Source organism: Carettochelys insculpta, chromosome 1 (assembly GCF_033958435.1).
Source record: "Carettochelys insculpta isolate YL-2023 chromosome 1, ASM3395843v1, whole genome shotgun sequence".
Lineage (NCBI taxonomy): Eukaryota > Metazoa > Chordata > Testudines > Carettochelyidae > Carettochelys > Carettochelys insculpta.
Genome location: NC_134137.1, coordinates 365,019,997 through 365,040,063, shown reverse-complemented (window position 1 = coordinate 365,040,063; position 20,067 = coordinate 365,019,997). Strand labels below are relative to the sequence as shown.

At 42.8% G+C, this 20,067-nt stretch overlaps 2 protein-coding genes across 14 annotated transcripts in view; one reads left to right on the top strand and one right to left on the bottom strand.

Annotated features, from left to right (window-relative positions):
• SUV39H2 (SUV39H2 histone lysine methyltransferase) overlaps nucleotides 1-8,487 on the top strand; it is a 25,499-nt gene extending 17,012 nt beyond the window's left edge. Inside the window, exons 6-7 of the mRNA XM_075017685.1 lie at nucleotides 7,526-7,614; nucleotides 8,131-8,487. Coding sequence (XP_074873786.1) covers nucleotides 7,526-7,614; nucleotides 8,131-8,208 — 167 coding nt within the window. The 3' untranslated portion in view covers nucleotides 8,209-8,487. The remainder of the gene's footprint in view (nucleotides 1-7,525; nucleotides 7,615-8,130) is intronic.
• Nucleotides 1-20,067, bottom strand: part of DCLRE1C (DNA cross-link repair 1C) — a 27,391-nt gene extending 7,324 nt beyond the window's left edge. For 3 of the 13 annotated variants that reach the window (XR_012648596.1, XM_075017658.1, XM_075017668.1), the window contains exons 1-14: nucleotides 19,939-20,067; nucleotides 17,877-17,928; nucleotides 17,240-17,324; nucleotides 14,880-14,939; nucleotides 13,715-13,770; nucleotides 12,285-12,386; nucleotides 10,922-10,994; nucleotides 10,327-10,467; nucleotides 9,595-9,696; nucleotides 7,088-7,224; nucleotides 6,787-6,841; nucleotides 5,833-5,921; nucleotides 4,399-4,499; nucleotides 2,586-3,047 (exon numbers count right to left, since the gene is read on the bottom strand). Coding sequence is in view for 12 of the 13 variants with exons in the window: in XM_075017658.1 (XP_074873759.1) it covers nucleotides 2,586-3,047; nucleotides 4,399-4,499; nucleotides 5,833-5,921; nucleotides 6,787-6,841; nucleotides 7,088-7,224; nucleotides 9,595-9,696; nucleotides 10,327-10,467; nucleotides 10,922-10,994; nucleotides 12,285-12,386; nucleotides 13,715-13,770; nucleotides 14,880-14,939; nucleotides 17,240-17,324; nucleotides 17,877-17,928; nucleotides 19,939-20,047 (1,624 nt within the window). In the remaining variant the exon portion in view is untranslated. Of the gene's footprint in view, nucleotides 1-1,070; nucleotides 3,048-4,398; nucleotides 4,500-5,832; nucleotides 5,922-6,786; nucleotides 6,842-7,087; nucleotides 7,225-9,594; nucleotides 9,697-10,326; nucleotides 10,468-10,921; nucleotides 10,995-12,284; nucleotides 12,387-13,714; nucleotides 13,771-14,879; nucleotides 14,940-16,180; nucleotides 16,338-17,239; nucleotides 17,331-17,876; nucleotides 17,929-19,938 lie in introns of those variants that run through there. The other 10 variants (XM_075017570.1, XM_075017632.1, XM_075017603.1 and 7 more) reach the window with 10 other exon arrangements.

Genomic DNA, 20,067 nt, shown 5'->3' with positions numbered 1-20,067 from the left:
TAGGCCCTTGCTGGGTTTCTACATGTGCTCTTAACAGGCAGATCACCTTGTCTAGCTCCACCTCACAGAGGTGAGACACTCATCCCCTGCCAGCTACCAAGACATCCTTCCCAGTACACCAGTGAGGGAGGATTCTGGGTTTATAATTTCTCTTCAGGGGTACAGTAGATATAACAGCAATATGCACAGGATTGTAAGACAGCCTTGCTCTTTACTTAAACCATCAAAGATAAACTAATCTTCATGTATTTCCCTTCCCTACCACTAAACGTTCTTTGGGCCTCGGGGGGTAACAATCCTTCCCATAGTTAAACAGTTTTAGGGGAGCCCTGGTTTATCTTTTCTGGCTGAAAACCATATCCCAAACTAAAAAGCCCCCTCCAGTACTTTTTAAACTGCTGTCACTGCTACCTTTTTAATCCCATTTAGGAATTTTCCACTCTAGCAGGTCCCCTGCAGCATCATATGTTCAAACTGCTTTCCGAACACCACTGAAGCCATTGTCACCCACACATTAAAAATTCAGCATTTTGTCACAGCTTTCAAGTCAAACTGCTTCTCCCCCTCTTTTGTGCAGTAGGGTGACAACTCAAAAGAATTAGTTAAACCAAGACTTGATCTGAACACTACAGTAATTATGCACTGCAATTCACTGAGTGACAGCCCAAATAATATACACAAGCAGGTGGACTTGTACAGGGAAGCAAATGAAATAATAAACTTTTGTTTCCACGTAAGCTTGTATTAACACACATTAGGATGTATTTTTAGTAATACTTAAATCACTAGGCAGTTTGAAACTCATTTGTTAAAGCTGAGTGACAGAAGACTAAAGATAAGGGGGTGGGGGGATGTTTATGGTTGATTTGACCTTAAAAGCAGTTCCTAGCTAAGTGCAAACTATATGCTGTCCAACCAATTTTAAAGGTCTTTTGAAAGCAAGCAAAATCCAATATATTTCTATTACTAGTCTTCTTTCCTAGTCTGAGGAGTAGCCAGTGTAATTACTTTATCTGAAAGAAATCATTCTCCTTGATTAAACAGACAAGTTTTATAAAAAAAAAAAAGTTTATTAAAAATTGTTTACAAAGACTGCTTTAGATATGGACATATTTACAAATTTAAAAGATCTGGTTAGCCAGCTGCCAAAACCTGAGGACAGCTTGATAACAAAAGTTTACCTAGCAGTTGTCTTCACTTTCTTTGGTTTATTTCTCCTTCTCTCCTACATTCCTGCATGTCTCTCAAAATCTAAGATGCACTGTCCACTTTTATGTTGTGGACTGCACAGACTATTGTCTCTAAAATCAGTCATGAGATAATTCCAAGAAAATACAATAAAAGTGTCACAAACAGAGCAGCAGGGATAAATAGAATTTTTATATACCTCTGAATACAGCTTAGGCTGACTCATGCTGTGTATGTTTATATCAGGGCAGGGAAAATATGGCCCATGGGCCAGATCCAGCCTACCAGGACCCCGGGCAGACTCTCTGCCTGTTGCAGCACCAAGTCACTTAGCGTGGCCAGCTGCCTGTGCCATGTGCCTCTAAGCACTGCGCATCCCTTGCAGGAGGGAGATTTTGAGCGCTGCCCCTGCCCCCAGCACAACCATTTCAACTTGCATTGGCCAGAAACTAGCCCAGGGCAGCTGCAAGGATCATGTTGCGGAAGGAGGCGCTACGCAAAGCCTCTGTCCACCACCTCTCAGGGGCACAGCACAGAGGCACATGGCTGCTGCACCCAGCCGCTTTGAGGAGCGCCCATACCCAATCCAAACCTTGCACCCTAATCCTCTGCCGCAGATCACTCCTTCCTTCCTTCATCCAAACTCCCTCAGAACCAGACCCTCTCCTGTACCCCAGTCCTAACCACGACATCCCTTCTGCACCCAATCTCCATACCAGAGTCGTCTCCTTCCATAAGAGAGTGCAGCCGTTGACCACTTACCAAAATCTTAGAATGCCCTCTATCAAAAATTATTGCCCACCCTGATCTATGTTTTGAAAAGAAGCTCCTAAAGTTAAGAGTGATTCACTTTGGTCTGTATATCATTTCACCTGCTGCTAGCTTCTTGTACAGAGAGCACAGCTTATCTGGTCTAGGTAACTCAGCATCAGGGGTTGAAGGGATTTCAAAGTCAGAGGAGCTCTGAGAGTCTCTCTCTAGGTCTGGATTAGGAGCCTTTGGTATTTCATTATTTACCTCAATTAGAGTGTTTTGCATTCCAGCAGCTCCAGTGTCTGCATTAGTCTCTTGGTTTTTCTCTTTCAAATCAGGGTCAATGTTACCTGAGCAAGGTATATTTTGGTCCGAAGCCTTCCACCTATGGGATTCAGTTTGATTGTCCATGGTCACAAAATGTGACACAGAAACTGTCACTCTGCTCCCACCTTTGTTCAAAAAGTGGAAATCCGTGCCATGTGTCTGTTGTGAGGTGATAAGTACAGTGTCTGTTTGGCTGTCCCAGCCCTGGCTCCCCTGCTCAGATATGTGGGTGGATTGAGAAGAATTTTGTGAGGAAATGTGGGTAGAATCACTTAAGCTATCTGAGTCACTGAACATATTTGGTGACTGGGACCTACCAGCATCTGTAGACGACGGGAGATGGTCCTCGTTTTCAGAACTATCATCTATAGTTTTAGTATCTCGCTTAAAGAAAACATCCCACTGTGGCATATCTGCATTAGACTCCTGCTGATCACTAGTCAATGCACAGTTCAAGTCCAAATGGGCTTCTTCATTTGGATTTTTCAGCACAGAAGTGGAGTCTGGATTATGGGCTACAACTTGAGCTAACTCCACACTTCTTTCAGATTCTTCATCATCATCATCTTCACCATTTGATTCCTCACAGTCTATGAAGTCTACTTGCAAAGGCATAGGTATACTGGTTGCTTTGTAGCTTTCCATATTCTCACTAGGGTTTCCTTCAGAGTTTTCCGATGGAGCTTTTGATTTGAGCACCCATGTTTCCATTTGCTGCTTTGGAATCTTGTGTCTTATAGGAGTCAGTTCTGTATCGAAGAGATTGTCACTGCCCTCATCTGTCAAGATGAAAATAAAAAGGATCAAAATGAACAGCCTTAGAGAATTTAATAAAGGAAGTTACAGGGACTTCGCAAAGTCGGTTAAAATATTTATATATTAATTACATTACTTAAAAACAGTTCTGTCTATAGACAAACCACAATAGTCCATTTATCATATCTGGGAAGGATTATACTGATTTGTATCAAAACTAAAATTAGTAAAGAAACACGTATCACAACGGTCACCATAGCCTCATAGATAAAAGGGCACAATTGGTTCTTTGTGCTGAGGTGTAGCACTTTAATGGACAAGACTACAGTCACTTTAGTGCGATTGCCTAAGGTTATTTGCCGAAGTATTTGTAGGATCAGCCTGTTGTGGCACAGAACAAGCAATCACTGTCTCAAAGGAGATTCAACGGAGCAGGTGTTCCATTCACTAGCTAAAAGCTGGTTTTGCTTGAGTGAACAAAGGAGGGGAAAAAAATGTTGCCTGTCCCAGCCCTCCTTAACTTATCTGAAAGAACTGCACATCCTGTAATCAGCAAACTCTGGTTTTGTCAATTTTACATGCAGAGTCCTTTAGTCACAGGCAGAACTGAAATCTAACTTAGAAGTCATACAATTGGGAAGTCTGATAAGTTAAAACTTAATCTGACTTTTAACAAATTAATAAATCAATTTATCTATTTCATGCATGAATGAGCCTTTAACAAGCTACAATACAGATTACAAGCTAGGAAAGCATAGGACAACTGTTAAATACAGCCTTTGAAACAATGACATGGATCAGATACAAATACTGGTCTTTAAAAGCTGCTGCTCTTCCTGATTTCACAAGTACCAAGGATAATAATTATGGAGGACAGAGCTGCAGTCATGCTAAACTGAGTGTGGTTTTGTAACTGGAGAACAGTAATTTACTAACATTCAAATAATGTTGAAATTATTTTTAAAATGTATTAAGTTAGACATGGCCTCACGTGGCCAGACACTTTGGAACCTGCAGCAGTAGCTGGAGTGCCCTTTCAGGTTTAACCGCAATCATGTTTTCTGTTTTGCAAGGATTCAGTCCTCTGTTGGCCTGGCATTAGCTGAAGCCCAACTTAATTTGAATCTGTATTTCCCTGTCCATGGGCATTTACAAAGCACCTATCAGGAGAGAAATGCTAAACAGAGTAAACAAAACAGGATTTCCTATTTGTTTCAGTGCTTGTTTGCTCACTGTAGGTGATCAGATGGAGATGGCCAGAAATCTCTTCCAGCTGATGCTGGAATTACAGTAATTAGTCCATGCACACTTCTCTCATTCAAACCTGTCTCCATTGCCATAAGCATCCATCCCTGGAAGGTCCTCTTTCCGTACCTTCATGTGTTAAGTCAGTTGTTCTGGATCTCTTCAATGTTCCAAGTGGTTTATACTGGGGCTCGTTAGTTACACTGTATGACTTGCATAGTGGCTTTAAGCTGAGAAGAGCAAGAAAATGAATCTTTACAACTCATCAGACATGGCAAAGTATTATGTAAGAAGTTCAGGAGCAACAATAAATTGGTTAATTCTTTCAACACCGCTGCTTTGTGCTTTTCATGCTAGCTACAAAAAATAGTATTAAACTTACTGATGACTTTAAGAGCTGCCGCTACACCTTTTTATGCTAATACTGCAAAGCTCTCCCTACTTTATTTGTTCAGCTGGAGGGACAAAATTAGAAACACTGGAAATAGCAGGAAGCCCTGGAACTTTGTATAAAGAAGCTAGGAGTTCAAGACCCCATGGAGATTTTATTTTTTCAAGAGGAAGTGTCCTACTGAGTTTCCCTAATTTAGGATTAGTAAAAGGGGTGAAAGAAGACATGAGTTACATTCAGGGAGACACAGACATCCCTAATACAACTATCGTAAGAGCAGCAAAGATGATGCCTAAAAATGAATATACCCAACTGAAACTATGTAAGGAGGTGTGATTACATATTCCAAGTGCATGAATGGTAACAGAGCAGAATGACACATGACAGTTCCTTGAAACTCAACAGCGTGAGGGTGCAGCATACAGGAGATGAAAGGGGAGTTTGAGCAGATAGAAGGAAAAGGAAACCAAAGCTGATGGCCAGCATGGAAGATTTCCTGCTTCAGGCACAGAGAACTGCCACCTGCTGCTTTACAACAGTCAAACTGAAGCCTTACCAATACCGTAAACCCTCGACTGATGCAAGGGTTACACATTCCCACACACCCTCGCACAACCTGAATTTCATGTAAGTCGGGGTGGCTTTTTTCTCCAGTGGAACACCAGTTCTGCACCCGGGGAAGCAGCAGGAGCACCTGGAGCTCCATTTTGAACAATAAGTCCTAGGGTTGCGGGAGAGGGCAGCAGGGTGGTATTTGAGGAGGGTTAAGCCTGGCAGTGGGCTGGCCATGGGAGGGGTGGCGGGGGGGGTTAAGGCTAGGGTTAGGGTTAGGGCTGCAGTGGAGGAGGGAGAGGTTGAACCAGAACTGTGCACAGAGGGTTTGAACTGGGACTGGGAGTGCCTGCAGCTGCCGCTTCCCTGGGCCTCTGGGATCAGCAGTGCCTGCCGCTTCCCTAGGGGCTGGTTGCAGCCAGGAGGAGCCACCCCTCTTGGTGGGTGGTGAGCGGGGCGGGAAGAAGAGAGGCTGAGCCAGGGCTGTGCAGAGCCAGGGGAGTTGAGCAGGATTTTGAGTTGCACTTAACTTGCATTAATGCGAGTTAGGCGCAACCCAAAACTGCGCATTTTAAGTGTTTACTGTATAATAGCCTACACCAGCCAGCCAAATCACTTACATTTTTACAACTTCATCTTTTGTTGAACCCACTGGAACCACGTTGGGATACACATTCACGGGGCAGATATAACCCAAGAAATCCTTAATCTAAACAAGGAGAAAAGTAGCTTATTACTTACACTGAAATATATATTTGTAAGGCTACTCACAAGGCAATGCAGTAACAGCACACACATCACAGGGTGTGTTCCACCAACAGCCTCAAAGCTGACCAATCAGCACAGCTCATATTCTGGAACCCTGTCCAAATAGACAACTAGACTATTGTTTAAGTAAGACACTCAGAATATTTTTCTTAGGGTCTTCTTCTCTCACAATTAAAGTCTCTCTGTCTCTTTCCTTATATTATTCAAACCATCTCACTAGTATTTTACAGCTAAAATCTACTTCTCTAGGAAACTGAATTGTCCTCCACTGCCTATGTATTGGTTCATGATTAGATGGTTATTTTTCAGCAATAACTTGATTTTTTTTAAATGGTGGAAAAAACATTTGTATTGTCTCTCTTAAATTAAGCCTTGTAATCCTGTACATAGTGCTATGATAGAGGTGGAACTGTCACAATAGCCCAATCAACACTGACAGCCAAGATAGGACATGCTCTTTTCTCTCCCCAGAGCAACAGAAAAGAACAGCCAAATGCAATATCTAGAAGCTTTTCCATTAGGACAACAACAGTTTTGTTTTCTATTTTGTAACATCATCTCTAAGTGCTAGTTATTTCTGGTATTTGGCATGATTACAAACATGGGATTGCCAGAACTATGTTGGAGCATGGTTGTTTTTATGGTGCCTTGATTCCTACCTTTTCAACACACTGTCCTTCTCATCACCAGGCAGCTTGTACCACTTTTTTTTCCCACTGATAGGTCAGAATGCAACATCCCCGTATTCTAAAGTGAACAAAATGACTTTTAACGTACATTTCTGAAGCAAACACCACTGTACATACCTCGCTGTAAGAGGAGTGAAAAGAGAAGCAAGCTCTGTATGAACTCTCCCCAGTCCTAAAAACAGACATGGCAAAATTACTACTACTTTTCCACTTAGCAATTGCAAGTTACTTATCGGTAAGTGGACACTATCAAATGAAAAAAGAGAAGCAAACATGGCCCAAGGAAATCCATTCAAACTTCAGAGATGACTGGAGGGGCACAATTCAGGCTGGGTATTAGTGAGCACCCAAATAAAGGTTTTTCTCTCCCCCTCCCCCACGTTTCATAGCCCAAATACCTTGATAATACTCTGCTCACCTTACTATGATATTGGTTTTTCTTGTCCTCTCTCCAAACCACATGGTGGAAGGTTTGACACTAATTATACGCAAAGGGGTTCCATTCTGGGAAGTCATACCACAGGGCAACCTATTCCCTCGAAGATAGTCATCATCCTATCAGGCAGAGTAGTAAATGAAAATGGAGGTAGTGCAATCATGCCTTTTGGATTCGTAAGTCCTTCAATTAGGTCTTAACATATAAATTTGTATTGGAACATAAGAAATACCCTGTCTGACCAGACCAATCTTCCAACTAACCTCCCTCCACTGGAATTAGAGCCTTGGAAAGCTATGTCTGGTCCATCCCATCTTGGTTTCTTCACACTATCAGTCTGGCTTCACCAGATGTGGTATAGGGCCCTGCCTGCAATGTCCCTGTAAGATATCTAATTCCATCTCTAATCCTCCATTTCAGAACTTGACGTTCAAGAGGCTGTCCTCAGCTCTGAGGGGTCACGAGCTCCTCGATCAAGTGCTCTCATCAACCACTTAGCTACAGAGCAAGTAATGCTATATTCTGCTTTTGTGCATTGGCTTACAACAATTTAGTCTCCTGTGGTATAATTTGGTCCAATTTCCACTGTTGGGTTTGGGTACTCCATGGTGTTGGTGGTCTGATCTGGTCTCTATATTTTTCCACCTCCAGAAACAAACGAGGATTTTGATCTGGATACTAGGGACACGTGGGAGCTACTGGTGGCAGAGGGCAAAAAGGCTGCAGAGGGTTTTATTACAGGAATCCCTTGAGTCAGATAGATGCATATTAGTTCAACAGGTGGCATGTAAGGTGTCAGCTGAGAACCAGTAGCCCACTGATCATCATAATTACAAAATATATGTACAGGTAAATTTTAAGACGTTGTACATCTACACAAAAAGTTATGGTAAGGATTTGGCATTAAGGCAGGTCCCAGGAGGTGACATACCTCAAGAACACGCTTTTTGGTAACAGATGCTTAACCCTTAGTGGGTCATGTTTACAGTCCTGCCTCATCACATGTCTATTTATACACTGAACAGAGGCTAATCAAGAGATCATCCAACAGACAAGAAAGCAAAGCAAAAAGAAGAAAAGATCAGCAAGGAGCGTCCTGTTAGGGAACAGGACAACGGATTTTTCTGATAAATCTACGCATGTCAAGAGGCACCCTTGGTCCTTCTCCCAGGAGACAAGCTAACTGCCTGTTTGTCTTACGAAAGGAGTGTCAAAGACAGCCTGGCTGTGTAACACCAAAAGGACTGTGGGCAAGCATTATGTTGCAAGAAGTTATAAAATAAAATCTTAGCATACATCATAGATGCAAGCGTTTCCAATTACTTCCACCTACTATTAACTGAATCTCCAGGGCTTGTTAAACAAAACTTCCAACTGATTTCACTATAAAACACAACAAAATGTTGCATAGTACGTAGAGTAGTAATCTAAGTAGAACTGCTTAGCTAGTGTGCACTGCTTCTTGAGAAAGCATAAACCCATGAATACTCTGAGGGTCCTGTAGATCAGGGACTGGATGCTCCAGGGAAATGCTTAGCAAAGCAGCCCTGTCCATAGGACAGTTCAGAGTGGCTGCCCCAGGCCCTGCGTTTTAGGGGGTCTCACGGTAACTACCTCAACCATCCTACAGGAAGGGCCAAGGGGATTACCTGGCTCTTTCCTTCCTGCCCCCCACACTCACCAGGACAACAGGATCCAAAGCGTCCCGGCAGCCTGCTCCGCTCAGCCCTGCCACCCTCTCCCAGTCTGCTGTGCTAAGCTTTACCATAGACGCAGGAAGCAGAATGCCCCACTCCGAGTGCTCGCACTGTGGAGAGGGGTGGATGGGGGAAAATGGACTGGGAGAGGGCAGCACTGCAAAGTGGAGCAGGCTGCTGGGTTGCTCTGGATCCAACTGTTGTGGTGAATGCGTATGTGGAGGGAGGAGACCCCAGTGGACATCCCATGCTAGGCCCCATAATATCCTCAAGCTTGCATCGCTTGGGGCAATGGCAAGGAGGTACAGCAGGGACTAGAAGGGCTGCTCCCGGTTCCACGCTCCCCCCAGGGATGGCCTTGATGGTTGGAGTATGTCTATTGCTCACATGGAGAAAGAGAGAGAACACGCATGGCCTGTGTAACAGACTAAGAGGGAAGTGCTTGTGTTTCCAGTGGAGCTGATCACCAGCAAGCACAAACCAGGCTTCCTCATGCTAAGAGCAGGTGGTTTCTGAGGTGTCTCAGAGCCCTGTGTATCCCCTGCAAGTGTCACAACTAGGTTTTAAGCATGATACTAAATTCTTCTGTGGTTTGATTAAAATTTCCTTTACTTTAGTCCATTAGCTACTTGCTCAACTTCCTACTCTCTTCTGTACTAAACTACCACTCTATCTGAGCTTCCTTAAGGGAAACTTTGCATGAGAAGACGATTATTGTTAACATTAGTATCTGCAATCACTCATTTAAAAAAAAAAAAAAATTTGCAGTTGGATTTACGAAATGATGCATACCCGTGGATGTCGACACGCATGAATCTGAGTGTGTCGATCAGTGGTAACATGATGGAGGATTTCTGGCATATTTTTGAACATCTCCAGTTTGTTCACATGGACCTAAAGAAAATATAGTGAGTCTTGTAAGTGGCTTTGTGCATTTAACACTATGGAATTGGATTGTATCAAAAACCGTTCCTCAGGAGTGAATTTGCTACCAGAAATACTGGCAGAGACCGAGAAAGAGAGAATGGGCAATTACTCAGACATTATCAGCACGAGAAATAGAGGTAAGGATTTGGCACATTGCTGGCTAATGTCTACGACAGGCAGACATATTTTAGCAAGGACTGGAACCAAGCTCAGTGACATACATTACCCATCAATATCAGGATATTACTTCGCATATGTAGTCTAGAGAACTCCCCACCATAGAATTCCTTACAGGGCATCCCAGGACTGCCATAAGATAAAAGCACAGACGGAGTCTCTTGAAGAATTAGTATTAAACTTCTGACTGAGGAACCCAGAAGTCCAAGTAGACAGTTAGCCACTGAAGTGGTTTAGTTGGCGTTGTTACTTCAAATCACAAAAGCTTATTCACCAGCTTACCATTAGGATGGTGAATAAAATGGTGCAAATCTTTTATGTACTGCAGAAGTCCTCTGAATGGACAATTTCCAGTTCAGTATACTGCTCACAATCAGCACTAAGGTTCTCTTTAGAAAGCACTTATCACGAAAGTGTTACCTTGACTCCCAGTTCTTCACTGAGGTTTGTGAATAAATATTCATATCCATAGGCAGCTTTGCAATTTAGCCATACAACATGATAGCAACTCAGAGTGATCCAGCTTCGCACTAACTCCAATATCCCATTCAAACATTCCTCCTAAAAGGGTTAGAAAAGTTTGTGTGTTTTCCTTTGTAGCTGTATCTAAATCACTGGACTTCAGAAATCTCTGTATCAGTATGTCTCAACCTTCTGGTCATGATTCCCAGACAGGCCCTGAGGCAAGTTTAGGGGTCACAAACAGGGCAATTGCTTTGGCCCCCATGCCATAAGAGGCCCTACAAAGATAATTTACATGTTTCAGCCCACAGCCCCAAGTTTAACATAGGACATTACTACTGGCAGGAGGATATGGAGATGGTTGGTCCTGATTTGTTTTTTAGAAGTCCAAAGAGGCTCACTAGCACAAAAAGGTTGAGAAACATTATTTTAGATAATGTTTGTTAAAACTAACTGTTGCCTTTCAGGATTGTATAAAGATTGAAAAAAAACAACACTGATTAATTACATCAATGGCTTTATGTACCTCCAGGTAATGCATGATTAGACTTACTCTGCTTGGTATCTGATAAAATCTGGGATCACAGAAAGTGGTGTCTAAATATACACTCTGAATGTCTTTCACTCTGAAAGAGAATTGAGATAGCGTCATATCAAATAGAGTATTGGAATACCAAGGTCTGCCCCATTGACTAATCTAGTCAGAAAATTTCTGTGGCGGGTAGGGGAGATAAATAAAGAAATCACAAGAAACAGAACAAGAAAACCTTCCATTCGGGAAAATTTTCAGTCAAAAGGCCAGACTCTCAATTCTGATTACAGTAACAAGGGCTAATTGCCTACAGCTCAGGCAAGAGTACCAGCAGTTCTTCAATACTGTATTCTAAAATCCATATAAAATAGATATAAAAAAAAGCAGTGGAATACATAGAGCTTATATTGTAGTATTAATTAGGGAGATATTTATGTCATTGTTGCAGAAACTACTACTCTCAACCTGTAAGTGAAAACGAACACACAGACTTGTAAATGTATAAACAAGTCTATTAGGGATTTTCAAGATACAATGACTTGGGAAATAGAGATTTCCAGTGGTTTCTTTCATACGTGCAAGACCATCATTAACACTGCTGTTATCAAAATGACAGATTCAGAGGTTTGATACATGAAGTCAATTCAAGAAATATTTTATTAAATAGCTATCACTCAAACTTTAACACTTGTAACGTGTATTAACACAATTACACCACACTGAAGGTAGATTTGTGTCTTACTGCAGATTCTTCTATAGACTTTACAGCACTGACAGTAAGCTTTTTTAAATTAGCTTTTGTGGCAGCAGTTTTCAGGTCCATGAAAAAAAAAAAAACTCCTTATCAAAAGGAATGTGGAGTCATTAGATGATTTCTTCGAATCAATTACTGGAGAAACATCACACCAAGAACTACATATTTTAAACACAAATTAAGGAAAAAAGGAGAGCATAACTCATGAAAATCCATAACTACAGTAAACTCTTTCATATCCAGCATTCTATTATCTGGACCTCTCAAATAACCAGCATTATAACCATTAGTAAACTGTAGTTAAGTTTTCCAGAAGTACAGTATAGGAAAAGTAAATACAGCAAACACAGTATAAATTTAGTGTATAATACTACTGTTGTTGGTAAATAAAGTACTCTGCATTCATTGTTGTTTGTTTCTTAATATCTAATCTTGTTTTTCTTAAGTGTTATGCATTGCTAGGTACATCTCTCTATTATCCAGAATATATGACTATTTGGCAACCTCCCAGTCCCTGGGCTGCCGGATATGAAAGAATTTACTGTAGATAGTCTAAGTCTTCCTAAATTTTACATTCAGATGAATTCTCACCAAAAGAAATCAATTTAAGATTTTTATGAGTTTTTATACCTGGTCCCTGAATGCAAGAGCTCCATCCTAGCAGCTTCTCCTTTTGCTAGTCTGAAATCTCCAGTATAAAGTACAGTGCCATTTTGGCCTTGAAATAAAAACCTAGAAATAAAAGCACTATTTAACTCCAGCAACACAAGCTACTGCATTTGTTGGACTCTAACATTACTTTATTTGGTGAAATATGTGCAGTTTCCGAGAAAGCCCAAGATGCAGTAAAGATAATGGACCAGATGTATCCTTAGAGTAAAATCCTAGATTTGGGCCAATGAATCAGTCTGCTTTCACACATGTCCAACACCTCACTGCAGACCATGGAGTTTGGATGAGGTATATTAGCAAATGTTGAATTTAGGCTCATATGCATACCATAGCCACCAGTCCCCAAAATTTACCACTGAAGCTAAATTTAAATGTATGAGGATTCCTAACTGCACTGTTTTCCCATCCCTGCACTCAGAACAAAATTGCTCTTCTCCCACTTGCCTCCAGATTGGACAAGAGATTCTATGACTTCATGCTGCTGTTCAAAGCCAGACTTAAACAGTTACAGAAGCAGTAAACAAAGAAGCTTTTGGGAGGAAAGTGAAGGAGGCCGCATGCAGAAACTACCTGCTCAGTTTCATCTAGAAAAACACGTTGGCTGTGTCTACACTAGCTCCCAACTTCGAAGAGAGGATGGTAAGCAGGGTGTCGGAAGACTATTAATGAAGTGTTGCAGTGCATATGCAGCACTTCATTAAGCAAATTCTCCCTCACGGCAACTTCAAAGTGTTAACATTTTGAGGAGTACAGGGACTTTGAAGTAGCCCAGGTACTTCAACGTGCCGGCAGGTTAGCCGTGGCTACACGCAAGCCACCACTTTGAAGTTAGCCACTTTGAAGTTGCCGTGGGTGAGAATTAGCTTAATGAAGTGCTGCATATGCACCGCAGCACTTTATTAATAGTCTCCCGACACCCTGCTTACCATGCTCCCTTCAAAGCTAGTGTAAACACAGCCAAAGTGTTATAAAAACTGGGTAACTGAAACCAAATGACTCAAGTTCCCAACTGATTTCCTAAGGGTCACATTTTTCAAAGCAAAGTCCTAAAGTGCATCTGCTAAAAAACAAAAATGCACACAGGGGAATAACTGTGCTTATAAGAAAAGACTCCAGACATAGCAACTGCAGAGTAACGTGTTCCTAGGAACATACAATATAACTGGGAGAACAAGCCAAGTTCATTATGTTTGTAGATCTCACATGCATAATACTGCTCCAATTCTGAAGGGGTGTAGGGGGTGGGAGGGTTGGGTGAAATCACAATACTACTATTAATAAATATAAGCATTAGCAATTAATCTTCCATTTTTCTAGCTAGAAGAAATTAGTGAACTCCTTCCGTTCTGTACATTTAAAAATATTCAGAGTCTATTCACAGCACGTACATGACTGATCCTGGGCAGTGACCAGCTGGGAGAAGTGTCACCACTATATCTTCTTTCTAGAAATCAAGAAAGTTTGTAACAGGTTAGTGTTCATTTCATTTTGTGGGATGATGCTGATGACACCTGCAGCAAAAGTGATCACAGTGCACTGTTTTACATAGCCACTTCGAGTGCTTTTACAAAAGTAAAGACGTCTTCTCTCTTCACCCTAGTCTCAGACCCTCTATCGCAGGTCATCTTCAAGCAGTCAATAAAAGCTTAAACGAGTTCTCAAAGACAAATCATGTTCCCCTTCTCCCTTGTGCCTTAAAACTTAATTACTATAGGACCAATCTGTAAACACCTTGGCTATGTCTACACTACAGGGATCTTTTGAAAGAAGCCCTTCTGGAAGATCTCTTCCAAAAGAGCTTCTTTCGAAAGAGCGCAGCCACACACAAAAATGATCAAAAGAGTGATTTGCTCTTTCAAAAGAGAGCGTGCACACAGCCCCTGCTCTTTCAAAAGAACAGACCAGGGATCGAAAAGATCAGGCCCCATGAGAACTGCTCTTTCGGGGGTGGGGTGGAGGGCCTGCAAAGCATCTACACGTTTTCTTTCGAAAGAAGCTTTTGAAAGGGGGCGCTCTTCCTGAAATGGGAAAGGAAGAGCGATTTCAAAAGGAGTGCCTCATTCTTTCGATTTACTTTCAACAGGACACTTTTTGTGTGTAGATGCTTCATTGGATCTTTTGAAAGAGCCCTCTTCTTTTGAAAAATCTTTTGAAAGAACTTGCTAGTGTAGACACAGCCATCGTTCTGTCCCTGGACAGGATGTGCAAGACAAAGAGCAGTGTGCACATGCATACATTTTAACTAGACTTGAAATGAACTGAAAAAGCAGTACTGAAGACTCATGAATGGAAGAAAGCTGAACATTTTGGCAACCTCACATATAGCAGAAAGACAGAGCACTAAACCAGAATGAGCAAATGGAAGAACAATGATCCTGACGTGAGGAACAGTGGGGGAAGGGTTGGTAAACATGGGCTGCAGCATGGAGAATCTCATTTCTATCCAACTAAAGAGAGCAAAAGAAAGCTACATTTATGATTTTTTAAATATCAACTTCAAATTCTTTAAAACTTTATATTAGTTGTTAAAAAGACTTGTTTTTAAACGGTTACCTCACCAGATGCTTCATCGAGTAAAGAAATCTGAGTTGGCGTTTCAACTTCCAGGGTCACCTACAACACAAAAAATGCCTCATAAAATGTTCTTTGTACACATTGTGTCTAGTGTATGTGAACACTGCATGTGTAACCAAACTGCAAAACAAAATCAGTCCAAAAATTCATGTATTTTCAATTTCAATGGAAAAATTACATTGACAACTGTAAATAAATAACGGATGGATGTTGACTAAGCTGAGCACACATGGATCAAAAGACTGTTGCAGCTGACATACCAACATTTTTAAGAAGCTATGTTGACTTTTTGACTCTCTCTGCATTATATGGCTTATTTTTCGCTGAGACTGCAATGCCACCAGCCCCAAGCATCTAAAATAGCTCCACATAACAGGCAACCATGAGTTTAGATTCCTTCTTCCAACCCTCATCCCCTCAAAAATTAGGTCTTTATTAAAAAAAAGTCTCAGGCTGCATCTCCACTACGAGATAAATTTGAATTTAAGGCAGTTAGCTCAATATTAGCACGTGACTGTCTTCACTGTAAATACCATTAGGTACTGAAAAAAGACATTTCTGTAAACTTTTTTGCCGTCTGTTCGGATGCCTTACTTTTTCTTCCTTTCAACAGGAAAAACGGACGTTTGCTTAGCACAAGAGTGGAATGAGGAAAATGCAATGTAGGAAGATGTTGTCAAAGACCAGCAAACATACCCAGAATGCTATGGGGTTGAGGGGATCGTGAGATAGGTTCCCACAATGCACTGCTGCAACAGTCAATGTTTGCCAATTGAGTGTGGCAGCAATGAGTAGACTTTGTGAGGAGCACATGGGAGGTGAGGATGGTCAAATTTGAACTTATTAATTCCAGAATTACAAAATTGATATTAATAAAGTTGAATTTATCTTGTACTGTAGACAGTCTCAGTTCATTGTGTCTCCTGGATTTTGAATCTGTATGACAAATTGGTGACCTGTTTCTAAGCATTACAGCTGAAATTCATGGAGACAGGCTCTGGGATGGATTTAGTTTCAGTATATGAAGCTTTCGGGGCTAGAAGAAAGATATAAAAGCAGGAAATAAATAACACTCCCGCAAAGATCATTCTCTCCTACCACACACACACAAAAAGATGATGTTAAAGCAAGAAAAAGAGGGACACAGAAGGAATACATATAGATCAGGGCAGGGAGGGAGTGTTGAGGAAAGAAAGGAAACATAGGACAGCATCATGCTTAGAGGAGAGGAACAAAGAAATTAAAACTAAATTTTGTGGAATGAAAGATAGGACATCTACCTGATTAGAAAAAATTGTGCTTCTCTAAAGAGTATACAACAGAGACTAAGGCAGTGTCTATGCAGCAGGTCCCCAGTGTAAGTCTCCCCATCATCAGCTGCCCATCAATGGAGGAAAGAATTCCAATTCACGTAGCTGTCATTTGCAGTACTGTAAGCTGTAAATGAAGGTTATGTGGATAGAGAACATGAAGCAGAATCCACTCACCTGTTGATGATTGATAGACATGAACACAGGTCCACAGTGGGCCAGTTAACATCCTAGTCCACCCCCTCCATCCCAGCTCTGCTCCTGTCTCAGCACTTGTTCCACACCATCTAACCAGTACTCCAGCTGGGGTCATGGGCTTGCCCCGCTGGGGTCATGGGCTTGCCCCACTGGGCACCCAACCCTTCTGCTGTGCAAGTGGGGCTGCAATACAAGGGTTTCCAAGCCCCCAGACCACAGCTGGACTGACAAGTAGAGCTGGACAAACCCCAAGCACCTGCCTATGCCACTGCTGTACCATAGGTCCCCAGTATACCTCCTTTCAGTATCCATTATGCTTTTCAAGAACACAACCCTGAAACACAATGAGGACCCACCATACTACATCATTTGCTGTGATACAGCTGCACCAAGGCATTGCACTGATGCAGAGGTTCTGGTGAAGACATTCTAAGCTGACGGGAGAGAATTCTTCCACCAGCTTAATACCTACCTCTGTGAGAAGTGGTAACTCTGTCAGCAGGAGAAGCTCTCCCACTGAGATAGTGTAGTCTACACCCAAACCTTACATCACTCTGAAAAAGTCTGAAACTTATTCATAACCCTGAGTGACGTAAGTCATGCCAAGGTAAATTATGGTGCAGACATTCCCTAAGAGGGATTGGGATGGGCTAGGTTGGAAATTAAACAGAACACCACTGAATTGGATGCCGGCATTGCCACTGTAAGACCGTTGCTTTGGACAATTTAGAGAGTAAATTCTTCCTCCTCCAAAGCACCATTTAGAAAAGTATAGTCTGATCTGACACAACAATTAGTGACACTTGCTTTAACATGAAAAAGTTAACTTACAATGCGATTCTCCCAAAACTTGTATTTCGGGCTGGTCAGCAGCAACTCCTTGGTTACCGGTGAACAATACAAGTGAACTTTCAAGCTGCACAGAGAGAAGAAAAGAGATCAATAAGGCATTCAAAATAGAAAACAGGGAACAATCAAGCGTATAGCACTCACTTTTACCAGACAAAAGTCACTGAATGTTTAAATACAAAAAATGTTATTTAGGTCATATCAAGAATTATTTTCCTTTCTGAATATGATACGGTGGGACTAACAGTAGCAAACACTCTTATTTTTGTATGGAAAGAGATATACCAGGCTGCTTCTAAGTCCCTTTACTCCTCAAAATTTATCTGACCTTTTACAAGCTTTGATCAGGAAAGTAGAAACACAGCTTTTGTTGCTATTGTGGTAATAGATGTGGTATTGATTGGGAGGGTGAAGGATATGGCTTTGGCAAGCAAACAAAGGGAGTCACATTGTAAAAGCAAGCACCAGCATTAAAAAAAAAAAAATGATTGCAGTAGAGACATCCCTACTTCCCAGTGACCTGTCAAGCAAATGTTACAGAGAAAAATGAAGCATGTGGACTTGAGTTTCCCCAGCACTTAAGAGACAGGTTCTCCTTATATTACTTAGGTACCATTACCTGCACTGCAGTCTTCTTTTCAATGATGGTGCTCTCAGCCCTTTCATGTGATCTAAGAGGAAGATACAAAGTTCATAATAACTTCATTTTCAAGCAATTATCAAACATAACAGATTTCATATTTAAGAGTAACAGATCATAGCAAAATTTTTTATTTATAGCACAGTTCTATGCGGTAAAATAAGAGACTATGATTCCTGCCCTGTGAAGAACTTGCAATCTCAGGCCCTGATCCTACAATGAGCTCCATTCAGGCAGACTCCTGTATCAGTTGCCAGCTCACTTCATGATTCTACAAATGTCATTCTCCTAAGTAGTCTTGCAGAAGTTTGCATGATGGAGCCCCAAATAGACAGGACACACAGAAACATCGATAAAGGGGAACATAAGAACGGCCATAGTGCATCAGACCAAAGATCCATCTAACTCAGTATCCTGTCTTCCAACAGCTGCCAATGCCAGGTGCCCAAGAGGGGATGAACAGAACAGGTAATTAGCAAGCGATCCATCCTCTTGTGCCCATTTCCAGCTTCTGACAGAGGCTAGAAACAGCATCCCTGTCCATTAAATTCAAATGTCACCCAACTGATCAGCAAAATGTCCAAAGCAACCACAGCTGGCAACCTCTGTTTCTACTGGTGGTGTGCATTCCCATGTGCCTCAGTGTTCATGACATTTATTCTGCACATGGAGGCAAAAATTCAAGAGAACACTGGATATTTCCTTCATCAACTGATTAATTCTTGTCTGGATTTATACAAAGTAATCTGTATCATAGTGCATATTGGTATAGAAATTTGTTCAACAACAGAACAAAAGAAAGTCCCACCAATCTAAACATAAAAAAAGCAAAAAAAAAAAAAGTGACTCCCTGATCAAGTGCAACACATCTATGGTTATGGTACAGCACTCAGGCTCAATATCTGTTTAGAGTCAACGAATGTCAGGAGAAAAAAAAATGTATGACTGTTTCTTTAAAAAATTAATAAAACCTTGGCACTGTATTGCACTGCATTCTAAAGGGAAATGGACTCTCTCTTTTCCCATCAGCATACACCAAGCCAAAATTGGTTGGGGCAGACATCCCAGGCCCCATGCTTTGCGAGGGGGGTTGGGGGGGGGGGGAGCAGCCTTCTCAATCGTCCTATGGGCAGGGCCTCATACATTATAAAGGGTCTTAGCATACATCTGCAGCAGGGGTCGCGCCACTCACCACAGCGTCAGGAGCTGAAGCAACCAGGCAGCCTGCTCCGCTGTGCCACACCTCCCTCTCCCGGCTAGTGGAGCTCTACTTCATTGCGGCGGTGGAAAGCAGAGCATCTCAGCCCCAGGCCACGCTGCTTCCCAGGGCGCAGTGAAGCCATTCACAGTGGGCTGGGAGAGAGCAATGGGGCGAGGCGGGGCAGGCTGTCTGGTTGAGTGCAGGACTGGGCGCAAATGCAGATAATCTCTGGTACCACCCCACAGCAGGCTCCCCAGTAATCCCAGCTCGAGCTTGCACCGGGAAAGCGGCAGACCTGGGTGGAGCAGAGGCAGGACAGGGCCTGTGGCAGGGTGGGGTTAGTTGCCACATGCCCCCCAGAGACGGCCTTTGCCGTTTCAGGTTTAGTCTTGCTTGGTGCTCACTCTATAAAGAGTAGGACGTCTTCATGTCACCCTTTATTAGCTCTATTCCTTAGAGGGAACCCACCCCCGCTTCCCATCAGTGCAGCTGAGACGTGCCTAGAGAAGCCCTGATTGCAAAAGTGGCCGGCAGCGCAGGCCGGGGGAAGCGGCGGCGGGGTGGTGGGGAGGGATCTGGGGGAGAGAGGGCGAAGTGGCGGAAGGACTCTGGGAAGAAGCGGAGCGGAGTAGCTGAAGCCCCGAGACACAGAAGGGGTCTGACAGGATGTGAGGCCAGCGCCGGACGCAGGGCGCCCCGGGAGTGGGGCGGCAGATGGGCAAGGCAGGGGCCCGGGCGCGCGGGGATCGCGGCGGAAGGCCCAGGGCCTCCCGGGTTCGGAGGGGCGCGGAGGCGACCCACAGCACCAGCGAAGCAGCCAGCGGCGGCTCGCGCCCTCACCCTTGTGGCAGTGGGACAAGAAGTAGGCCCGAGCCCGCAGGTTCTCTCGGTCGAAGCGGTCTATGGAGAGCCAGGGATACTCCCGCATCCGGCCCTCGAAGCTGCTCATAGCGCAGCTGGCCCGCTCCG